At 38.5% G+C, this 12,730-nt stretch overlaps 1 protein-coding gene across 1 annotated transcript in view; it reads left to right on the top strand.

Moving 5' to 3' along the window:
- Positions 1 to 1,472: 1,472 nt before the first annotated feature.
- Positions 1,473 to 12,730, top strand: part of LOC127438190 (glutamate receptor-interacting protein 2-like) — a 160,614-nt gene continuing 149,356 nt past the window's right edge. Inside the window, exon 1 of the mRNA XM_051693566.1 lies at positions 1,473 to 1,608. Coding sequence (XP_051549526.1) covers positions 1,473 to 1,608 — 136 coding nt within the window. The remainder of the gene's footprint in view (positions 1,609 to 12,730) is intronic.

Raw genomic sequence — 12,730 nt, 5'->3', positions numbered from 1 at the left:
AAATACTCTTAAGTGCCCATTCACACTGTTGTTTGATATGCTACTACATAAATTAGCCATCTGCAGCTGAAAGCCATTCACACATTTATGTTAGAGATGTCCCTAACCATCGTAATGTTTTCTGTATTCTGCTAATTTACGCCTGTCTGACACACTGTTATACACCCATCATTGCAGTACTATTAGTGTGATCATAAAAACAATAGCCAAGGGTAGCCGGTGCATATTATGGCCGTGTGTATTGTGTTAGCGCATAAGTGTCATGAATGCAGAATGTAAACATGACAAATTACAAATGAAATACTGCATATATATTACTTTAAATCATCACTGAGTGCTCAAAAAAGCATCTTTTACTGATCCCATGTGAATTCTTCTTATAGTTCTAACACATTTTAATGTGTGTGAAAGTTTGCAAACATTGCTCGACTCTTTCCAACTTCTTTTAAGCTAAAAAGAAAAAGAACTGCGCCATGAGTATTTTGAAGATTTTAGTGGCACAGAAATAACACTTAACGCAAGAACATTCCACACCCTTTTGTCCCACCTAATCTCATTTTGAATTTGGCAACAGTAGGTCGAAAGTTATTCAGCTGAAATTGGTCTGTGTTTACCGAAATTCGAATCTCTGCCCCCAGTGAGCAAAATAATGTAAATCAGTCAACAGTAATGCATAACTTATTAACCCTACTCCATAAACCAAACCCTAAACCTAACCATCAGTGGAGTAAAAATGTAATCTCTGAGTGAAATACAACCTTCAAATCATTGCTTATGTGAACTCGATAACTCCCTGGTTCCCTCGGGACAAACCCTTTGTCTCAGAGGTTGTGCTAGAGGAAAACCTGTTCATGCTTGAATTGACAAAGAAATGTCTGATGGGGGATGGTGCCTGTCAATAATTAGGCTAAATGGGGTATGAATTCAGGGTGCATGAACTTTCGGCAGCAATCGAGTTTCCAGTTTTATCATGTTGACCTGTAACAATATGGTTTCAAGTCGTCTTGGTTGATCTACCTTGCAGTGTGGCCATTTCGCAGCTGCTGGTCTGTCCTCAACGTGAGGTCACCCCTCCTCTCTCTCTTTCCCAATTCTAATGAGGTATTATTAGCTGATTAGAGAAGACCCTCTTAAAAAAGATGAAAGCTAGAGAGAGGGAGTCGGAGAGAGCGAGTTAGAGAGAGGGAGGGTGGTAAAAAAAGATCAACTCACTGCTAGTTGTGCCGTGAAAGCTGTGGGATAAACTTCACAGTGTAAGAGAGGCAAACTGGGAAATATTTATATTTATTTCCCCCCGCCTTGCTGTCTCTTGGCTTGCTACAAAAGAACAAGAAAGAAAAAGGGAAACAGACAAATTTAGCATCCAAACAGCCAGAGCGTCTCGACAACACGCTTGTTGAGAAGACTCTCCGTGGCTAATGTGACATATTAAGGGTGGAATCTCGGGACATTTGGTCACACAGACGCAAAGGATGGATAGAGTGAGCCGGGTTTTGAACATCGTAAGACAGATGTCTCCAAGAAAACGGGAAAGGGGGTCTCATTGGGAGGCGGAGAGCCCCGAGACCTGCGAGGAAAGTCTGTGCTCTCTCAGCCTTTGCATTAGCGGTAAGACCACCCTTGGCAAACTTTCTCTCTCGCTCTCTCTCTTGCCGTCTCCCCCTCCTCCCACTTCAATCTCTTTTTCATTGTTATGTTGGTCTGATAATAACTTTGACCAGTGGTGTTTCATCACATACACAGAAAAAAACGTGTCTCACTTTCTCTTTTTTCTGTCACTCTGGTTTCACTTATTTTCATCGTCTTTCCTCAGAGGAGATGATGAACTGAATTAATGGTGAAACTCTTAAAGTTCATGCGGAGAGCGTGGTCTATCTGTCCTAGTGTTGTAACATGGATCAAATTGATTTTGCATTGCTGTTCTAAATATTTAATGAAATGGATGTTTCAGAGTGAGGCACAATTTGAATTATCTACTTTATTTATTGTTTCGACTCAGTACCTTTCGTTGTCTTTGATTCGGTAGGGTCTTCAAAGATCAGTAAAGCTTCACCAGTATTAACTGAGTAAGGCATATAACTCAGTCATTGGGATATGACAGGCATGATGAATGACTGTTTTAGCAGAGGATTCTGCAGTAATTAACCTATGCATTATCATCTCCAGGATCTTTGAAGTCACTCAAGTTGCTCTTATGTTTGGTTTTGTATCCGTGGTAAATGGATAAGTAAAGGAAAGGGTCTATCCTTTTAAGCCTTTCATCTGAAAAGCATCTCATCACTCATTTCTTTGAAATGCTTATAACAAATCTCCAGTTGCTGTTCCAGTTGTTTTTTTGTTTGTTTTATTTTTTTTTTTACTTATTTGAACATTGAAGGAATAGTTGATCTAAAAATGTAAATTCTGTCATCATTTACTCACCCACCAAACCTGTGACTTTCTTCTGTAGAACACAAAATTAGATGTTAGACAACATGAGCTGCTCTTTTTCTTTAAATTGATAGTGGGTACCACCAAGCTCCAAAAACGGCAAAAAAAAAAATAATAAAAAATAAAAAACATAAATAAAATAGAAACACCATAAAAGTAGTCCATATAACTCAAGTACTATATTCCTATAAGCTATAAGTCTTATGAATTCTTTCTCTGTGGAACAGACTTAAATATAAGTCATTATTCACAGATGATCTTCCCTTCCATAAGGGCTTTCAATTCTCATTCGTGCTGAGGTTCAAGTAAAAAAATGGTGACTGTAGATGCTTTGTGCAAGTTTGGATGTTACTGACCACAAATACAATTGGTTCTCAAAGTAATTCTGCCAAATTACGGACAAGTGCCATCTCCCAAAATGTTTATTCTCAATTTAAACGCGTTTATCTTTTCCAGTAATGTTACTGATGGCACATTGTTCGAGCAGCCTCCAAGACATGGGTTTTGGTTCCACGGAAACCATGAAGTACTTGCGTTCACATAATCAGTGATGAGCGTGATTCTGAGGTCGCATTGTCCCTTTTAATATTACATTTTTACTCCAGTGATGGTTAGGTTTAGGGTTTGGGTTTGGGTTAGGGGTTTGTCAAATCCCAAACTCTTAGCATGAGAAATAGTAATAGTGATGCTTGCCTTAAACACTACTAAAATACAGAATATTAAAGGAATAGTTCACCCAAAAAAGAAAATTCTGTCATTATTGAGAAAATGCATATATGGCAACAGTAGCACAGGTTGCATGTCAGGAACATCAAATGTAACTGGTTCTTGCTTGTCTCATGATTGAATTTCATGATGTAAAATCTGCGAAGATCTAAGACACAATGTTTGAGCTTCTGTTTTCCATACAAAGAAAGTGAATGATTTATATTGTTAAGCTCCAAAGAGGACAAAAATCATAAAAGTAATCCATGTGACTTTGTGCAGACTGATGCACACTGTAATTCGGCGACAGTAGCTGAAATCAGTCTGTGTTTACCGAATTTTGAATCACTGCCCCCCCTGTGGCCAAAAGGTGGAAGTGTTGTTGAACATATGGTCATGTGTGAGCCCCAGTTTCTGGGTGAAATGTCCACAGGGTAGCACCAAAAGTGAGTTGTATTTTTTTAGTTGTAAATGATGTAATACAGCCAACAGGACTGCATATATAATATTAAACATGTGCCTTTACCCTAACCTAACTCCTAACCCTAATCTAACTATTAAGCTTCAACACGCCAATTTAGTTACAGGTGATTAAATGATACATCAAATCATGCAGCTTGTTGAGGAGAGGTGTGCTATTACTTTTCAAAGCAGTCAGACCTACGATTTTTGCCTGGCAAACAATATAATGGGCACAAATATAATGTAAATAAATAAAGTAGACATAAATTGAAGGAGGGATCCGAGTCATATCTAGTGAACAGAATATCATAAAGATTTGGGGGTGGGCTCTTTTGACTTGGGCCAGTAAGCAACCACCTATGAACCACCCAGAACACCTTAACAACCACATAGCAATGCCCTTGCATCCACCCACAACACCCTTATTTCGTGGAGGCGAGTTTTGCATTGCATTTTTTAATGATCATTTACCAAAATATTTGGGATTTTGTTTTAATTATTAATATCTCAGTCCCAAGGATTGTAAACTCCCTAAACAACACAAGCTCTTGTGTGTTGCCCTGGATTGCTGTTCTAGGTGCATAGTTTGCAACTTTACATCCATGTTAGTTTTAAATATTTAATCTTGTATTCAATCCAGTAAGATTACATTGCTTTACATCTGATATATTATTTAAAACCTGGTGAAATATATTTGCTGATGTATTCACAAAAGGCTCTGTGTCTGTAATGAGGCATCTCACATCTGTACCCAGGGGAGGCTGTCTTGCACTCTTATGACACTCCGTAATTATGAGCAATACTGTGTAATTAGATATCACTATTATATTATTGCTTAATGCGACACCATGTTCGTTCCACAATGTCCTGAAATAATTATTCTGATGAGGATTATGCATTGGACTGGAATGCATTGTAATGTCTTGTGGGCAAGTTTGCAAGTATGTTGGTAGTCTTCTCTGCTTCAGCTCTAATGTTTGCTGTTCAGTTCCTTGCCATGGCACAAACTTTGTTTTAGGGGTATGAATAGGGTACAAAATAGGCCCTGAGACTAGAGATGGGCATTTTCAAGTCCTTTTGTAGTCAAGTACTCTAACTTACAAAAAAACAAGTAATCGATTGCTCATAAAATTAATATGCAGGTCAAAAATTTCACGTATGACGGTTAAGTAATTATATTGTGTTTTATTCACAAATGTTACCAAGAATGGTTTCAAAATATGGTAACTTCAACAAACGATGCTTTTCTTTTGGGTGAAAATTTTTTAATGAACAATTTGCATTAATAATAATAAAAACAATTAATAATAATAATAATAATAATAATAATAATAATAATAAGTAAAAAACATTTGCACTCACCCAGAGCTTAGAAACATAGAAACCAATGCTGATGGCATTAGGGTAATGTACATACAGTATATAAACTCTGAGTCTACATAAAAGCCATCACATTATTATAATTTCACATGTTATTATTCAGAAAAACAAGTGGTGAAAGCTGGCTTTTTATAAAATGTGTTCTGCCCATGTTTAGAGATTTAACACACATACTGGTCTGATAAGCTTCAGAGTTTCTCGTACCGCTTCGCAGTTTCTTTCCACCATAAAAGCAGATCTTTGTCTGCTGGTTTACATGACTCCAACAAGAACCAAATATCAATAGAGAAAATTTAATAAGAATAAAATATTACAAGTATTGATAGTGCTACACTAGGCTTTGCTTTCAAAAGCACAGATGTCATCATTCTTCTCTCTTCCAACGTCTTGACGACACACATCCACATCGCCTCACATTGGCCTCAATTGTAACTGCAAGATTTGGAGAGAGATCCAGAGGGAAAGTACAGCATAATTCAGTGCTGCTCACAGCAGGCAAATGTGCAAAATAAAATCAATTTACGATATTACGATAGTGTTTTTAATAGTCGACTAGCTGGTGCAGAACAAGTACTTGATTAGTCGATTACCTCAGTAGGGGCTAGCTAGTTTGGGACCAAATGGAAGTTTGTAGTTTTTGCTAAACATAATTTTCACGCAAATTTAAGGAAAAGTATGTGTTGGTTATTTATTTTTGCAAAAACTTTGGTAACAGGGTTGAAGATCAATTTGTGTTACAATTAAGAAATGGAATTAGGTTATTTACTTACATTTCTGCAGAAGGGGCCAAATCATTTTCTTTTTAACTAATTTTAACAAATGTTAGATTTTTATGTTATTGGGGAGAAATCATACAGTTACAGGATTACACTCAGTGACACTGCTAAATATTAGCATTTGTTTTTTGGAACTAATTTTGTATTTAATTTATTTTATTTTTTTAATTTTTTTTTTAATAATTAACTGGATAGCAATTCAACAGATTATGTCAAAACTACGACATTGTCAAGACATTTGATGTGGGCCAGACCAAAATCTGCTTTTTAAGCTTTTTAGTATTTGATGATGCAGGCATTTGATGCTAAACTACTTTTCATGCAGTTAATGTTATGTTAGATTTTATCCAACATATCTAATAGTTAACATAACAAAAAAACATGGAATTTGTGGTTTTACTGCTTTAAGCAAAGTAATGGGACACCAATGTGTACCCTGTTTGTGGAAAGTGAACGACAAAAGCTTTCAATATGTCTGTCACAGCCAGTTGAATCGGACTGATAAATAGACAGTGTTACAGCAAAGTGAGGTCTAAATATGGCACCTGCAGTGACTTTCTTGTAACTTGGATGAAGTCAGTATGACAAGAAAGAGTAGAAAGAACGATCTGCTCTGGCTCAGTAGCAGGGTGCTAAATATACACAATCTTTCCAGTTTTCAACACAAACAGAGTGCACCTGGGACCTGGGAACAGTTTTCTAACCTTACAAAAAGAAAGCTGTAAGAGATCCAGATAGTCTGGTATCTCTATGAAGACTCTGGATCATTCTGAGTGTTGTAGGGTATGACTTTACATAATATTTTGATGATATACAACAAAGATTTTTGCAGATAACTGGGCCGCAATTGGGCCTTCTTAATTGGCTCGAAGGCCTGAAACGTACTCTATGCATACTCAAAATACATAAACACAACCATTTTAAACTATGCAAGCCCAGTTTCAGAACGCAAGTAAATGTTGTATTTCCAACACCACCCCAAGGGGTGCTATGGTAGGAATTAGGGTAAACTGTCATCTTCAATGGCAACATGATCACACGTGAAGTTGGCATGTTGCTTCCAATAGTTCCTGTACCCTAGGATCGGCCACATTAAGCCTGCTCACTAAGGGTATACTCACACTAGGCAATCTGTACTGTGCCCGAGCACGTTTGACCCCCAAAGCCCAGTTCGTTTGACTAGTGTGATCGCTCCGTACCATGCCCGGGCACAGTACACTGAACCATGCCTTGGCCCGCTTGAAGAGGTGGGCTCGTGCACAGTCCAGTTGGCTCAGGCATGGTACGCATCTAGTGTGATTGCTAACCGTTGCCGAGCACGGAACTCGAAAAATGATGTCAATGATGTGACTGGGCAAAGGGATCACTTTGGTCTAAGGCATAAGTGCAGTGTTCACTGGAAATATGGGCAGACGAGAGTATACTGGAACAACTGGATACAACACACAAGAACTCCGAGATATTTGGTAATATTCACCACTATCTTCGTACTCGTGGATACCAAAGAACCATTGAGCAATGACGTGACAAGCTGAAAAAACTGCAGGTTCAGTATCTGAAGGTACGACATGCACTCTGGAAGCTCGTCGGATGAAAAGGATAAATTCCAGTGGTACGATGCTGTTGAAAATTAGGCATGTGAGAGGGCCGTGTGTCACCGCTCCCCAAACGACTCAAAATAAGCCACAAAGTAAGTAACATTACAATGATTGAATCCATTGTGCTCTGCAAAAGAGCTCTGTTCTTCCTGTTTCCTTCAAAACAAAAGTTGCATCGTAATGACGCAAGCGTGCTCAGGCCCGGAATGTTAAGTGCAATGTGAGTACAGGCCAGCAGGTGAGTGGGGAGGGGGGACATTCATGCTTGGGCACGGCACAAGGCAACCGGGCCTAGTTTGAGTACGCTCTAACAAGTGGCATCTCCTTTTAGACATTTTTGCATCTGCTCTAGAATGTTTTCCTTCCCCTGTGGCACGACCGAAAGTGCGTTACATCAGCAGTGTGGGAGACCCATGTTCAGATCCCGCATTGAAACAAGGAAGTGTAATCGCCTTCACATAAACAGTGATGAGCACGATTCAGAGGTTGCATTTTTCCCTATAACATTACATTTTTACTCCTAATATTTAGGTTTGGGGTTTGGGTTGAGGGGGTATAAAAATGCATTCCTCTTCACTATATTACAGCCTGGTACAGCTGAAAACAACTTGCTTCACAACTCGCATTTGGCGCCCCTCTGTGGACATTTCACATGTGACCGCTTTGGCCACTGGTGGCAGTATTTTGCATTTCGGTAGGCACAGACTGATTTCAGCTAAAGAGAAGTCCACCTACTGTTTCCGATTTCACTATGAGATTAGTCTCTATACTCATTTTTCTCTTTCTGCAGAAGTTTGAAGAAAATATTGCTAAGCAAGTAAGTTCAAGTAAATCTGTTGACATGTTTATACAACTAACTACCTAATTTCCTAATAATGAGTGTCACTTAACAGAATTACAAAAATAAAGTTTTCAGACAGATTCCAGAAATCAATGTTGGGGAGTAGCTAACTAAATGTAGCGACGTTACTAACTTAATGACAGTATAGCTCAGCTTTTTTCATGATAGTGTTGCTTTTCCAGTAACAATCTACATTTTCCGACGAGTAGCACTGTAGCGTCACAAAACGCTACATTGGTCACATTGTATTACGAACACAGCAGTAGAGCAGAGGGAGTAATCAAATGCGCTCACCTAAACCTGTCTCTCCTGTCTCTCTCATTGTAACGCTGGAAAAAACAAATAATTTCAATGACTTCAGTTCATGTAAATGAACCAGTTGAAATAAACCTTTCACTTGTATTTAGTGTTGGAAACTCCAATTTATTTTAGTGAGTTGTTCATTTGGACAGTTCACTTAAACGATTCACTAATTCACTTGAGTCCCTGTATGGCCTTAAAGGGATTTTGCCATAAGTTGTCTTATTTTTTTAAGTGAAATATTTAGTTAATTGCTGATGTTTATCGATATATATTATACTGTGGTTGACATTTCCATCTGACTGCCTCTACAACAACACATCAACACCTACTTTACCTTATTACTTCCCTAGCCCACCCAGTAGCGGTTAGCAATGAAATGGCAAAGAGGGAGCAGGACAGTCAAGAGCAGAGAGCCAATCAGAACAGTGAGTGTTTACTGTCAAGCCTTAAAGGAGAAGCAGCACCAAAACAGAGCGTTTCTGACCGAGGGTCAGAATGAGGATGGAAAATGATAATGTTTTACAAATATATGACATTTTTCTACCACAAAAATCTTTACTAATATTAGTGAGCCTCAAAGAACATTAAAATTACAAAAAATGGCATGTCATGACCACCTTTAAGTACTGTTGAGTTTGTTTCAATTTGAATTGGAGGACAATAACTTAGTTTTCATTGTCATGGAGCCTCAAAAACACACAATATATATATAAAATACATTGCACCCCACACTGGATCCTGAATATTTTAGGAATGCTACACATGCAGAAAGAAAACACCAGCTGCATCTGCCATAGATTTCTTCTGTCTCTCCGCAATGCTCATCTGTTCACATGTCATCCATATCACTGAGAACATTCACCTACTTCTTTCAGAAAAATATAAAGACAGAACCAGCAGGTTTCTGAGGCATCATGGGAATGGCGAGGGCGTCTGAAAGATTTGTGGAGAATCCGAACTAATTTGATTTCACAGCAAATATGGAATGATGAATGCTAGCTGGAATTTGGAAGTGCAGGAAATAGGTAATCCTCTTTTATAATGCACAGCAGTATATTTGATTTATGTCACAGGTAAAGGGGGTTTAGATCAGATTTATCCTAAGGCAAGATCTTTCTCCTTAACACTGCACTCTATTAAATAATTTTTTTTATTGCTCAGATGTTGCTCTTTCATAGCTGAGAAGACTTAAAGACACCATTAAATCTGAAGTGGTGTTTAGTGGCTTTTAGCTTTGAGGCCATCTGTGGCTATGCTAGTGTATTTCTAAAACTTGATGAAATTAACTACACTCTCCAATTAATCATATTGCTGTCTGGGAAAAACAGTTGAGATATAAAGGAGATCATCATTTTTCTTCTCTATGAGCTCGCCCTTGGCTTTGTAAAGTGTGGAATGTTGAGTAACCTCAGGAATCATTCTACCTCAGTTGTGTCTGAGATCAGACAGCCAGAAATTGGTGGATAAATATGGCAAGCATGTGTCATCCCTTACCAACCACGAATACAGCTTCATTTTCAAGTATTGACTTAATTTAATCCTAAACAGTCATATCGTACTCATGTGGAGATTAAATTAGAGTCAGAGAACATGTTTTTTTTTTTCTCTCCTCCACTCTTGTCTTCTCTCCAGCTTTGATTCACTAATTTCAACAATTATTTTGTAAATTCATGGCCTTGAGTTCCTCTTTTTATGGACTGAACTCATCGGCAGAACTGAGATAATGGAATGTTCACTGTATTTATTTAAGCTCAGTTTAAATATTCATAGTCTGTGGAATTCTTCTTTTCCCACTGCACTTTTCACGTTAGTTGTCCGTAGAATTATGAAACTTTAGGGGGGCCTGGGTAGCTCAGGCGAGTTGATGCTGACTACCACCCTGGAGTCACGAGTTTGAATCCAGGGCATGCTGAGTGACTCCAGCCAGGTCTCCTAAACAACCAAATTGGCCTGGTTGCTATAGAGGGTAGAGTCACATGTGGTAACCTCCTCGTGGTCGTGGTTAGGGGTTCTCGCTCTCAGTGGGGCATGTGGTAAGTTGTTCGTGGATCGCGGAGAGTAGCATGAGCCTCCACATGCTGCGAGTCTCCGCGGTGTCATGCACAACGAGCCACGTGATAAGATGCGCGGATTGACTGTCTCAGAAGCGGAGGCAACTGAGATTTGTCCTCTGCCACCCAGATTGAGGGGAGTAACCGCGCCACCACGAGGACCTAGTAGTGGGAACTGGGCGTGTTGGGAGAAAAGGAAATAAAAAAATAAATAAAGAGATTTATGAAACTTTAAAATGATTGGTTTGTGGCGTTGTTTGGGGCTCAGTTTTGGTGTTAAGGTAAGATGAGCATGATTAAGCTTAATCTGTATTGTGTAGATACACGGGCAGCAATTTGTTTTTTCTCCAAAAAATGCACAGGATCATTGCCTTCTACACCAAGGAGGTGTGTAATGTCAAACACTACACTACACTATACTAGACTAGACTAGACTAGACTATACTATAATATACTTGGCTATACTATACTATACTGTAGCCTTCTATACTATGCTGTAATAAGTTATGGCTGTATATTTTATTAGCCTATGACACTGTAGTAATACTATCATATTCTATACTAGACTTGACTATACTATATTATAGCATTCTATATTATAAGCCTAGGATACTATAGTAATACTATACTATACTATAGCCTTCTTTACTACACTATTCTAAACTATAGCTTTCGATACTGTACTATAATATATTATGGGTCTATATTATAAGCCTATGATACTATACACTAAACTAATATATATATAAAATAGTTCTTTATACTATACTATGCAATACTACAGTATATTCTACTATAGTCTTCTATGCTAAGCTAAAGCATACTATACTATACTATATTATAGCCTATTCTATACTATAGCCTACTATACTTTGCTATATCATAATAAAGCCTTCTATACTTTACTATAGGCTACTATACTATACTAAACTATATTACAGTATTATATATATACTTTACTATAGCCTACCATACTATGCTATACAATACTATAGCCTACACTCACCGGCCACTTTATTAGGTACACCTGTACATCTACTTATTCATGTGAAAATCTAATCAGCCAATAACGTGGCAGCAGTGTAATGTATAAAATCATGCAGATATGGGTCAGGAGATTCAGTTAATGTTCACATCAACCATCAGAATGGGGAGAAAATGTGATCTCAGTGATTTCGACTGTGACATGATTGTTGGTGTCAGACGGGCTGGTTTAAGTATTTCTGTAACTGCTGATCTCCTAGGATTTTCATGCACAACAGTCTCGAGTGTAAAGAGAATGGTGCAAAAAACAACCAGTGAGCGGCAGTTCTGTGGACAAAAACACCTTGCTGATGAGAGAGATCAACGGAGAATGGCCAGACTGGTTTGAGCTGACAGAAAGGCTACGGTAACTCAGATAACCCTTCTGTACAATTGTAGTGAGAAGAATAGCATCTCAGAATATGCCGCACAATATGCTGAACCTTGAGGCGGATAGGCTACAACAGCAGAAGACGACGTTGGGTTCCACTTCTGTCAGCCAAGAACCATTTGTGTACCTCAGCATAAATCCAGATTTGTCAGACCAGGTGATGTTTTTCCAATTGTCTACTGTCCAGTTTTTTTGAGCCTGTGCCCACTGCAGCCTCAGTTTCCTGTTCTAAGCTGACAGTAGTGGTACCCGGAGGGGTCTTCTGCTGCTGTAGCCCATCCGCCTCCGTGTTCGATGTGTTGTACTTTCAGAAATGCTTTTCTGCATTGCACTGTTGCAACGCGTGTTTATTTGGGTTACTATCATATTCCTGTCAGCTTGGACCAGTCTGGCCATTCTCCTATAACCTCTGTCATTAACAAGCCGTTTTCGCCCACAGAACTGCCACTCGCTGGATGTTTTTTGTTTTTCGCACCATTCTCTTTACACTCTAGAGACAGTTGTGCGTGAAAATCCCAGCAGTTACAGAAATTGTCAAACCAGCCCATCTGGCACCAACAATCATGCACCAAGGCCTTTTATAAAAAAATATGAGTCCTTTAAATCTAGAGTTCATCACCTGTATACCTGAAGATACAGTCTCTGAAGAGATATTAAAGGAAATTTTGATTATAGTGGCCCTTAGAAATCCATTTAATATCTCACAGCTCATTCCCATCAGTGTTGGAACCTTAATAAACATTTTTTTATTTTTTTATTTTTTTAATTAC

This window comes from Myxocyprinus asiaticus, chromosome 49, assembly GCF_019703515.2.
Source record: "Myxocyprinus asiaticus isolate MX2 ecotype Aquarium Trade chromosome 49, UBuf_Myxa_2, whole genome shotgun sequence".
NCBI classification, from domain to species: Eukaryota; Metazoa; Chordata; class Actinopteri; order Cypriniformes; family Catostomidae; genus Myxocyprinus; species Myxocyprinus asiaticus.
This window is presented reverse-complemented; position numbering and strand designations above follow the sequence as displayed.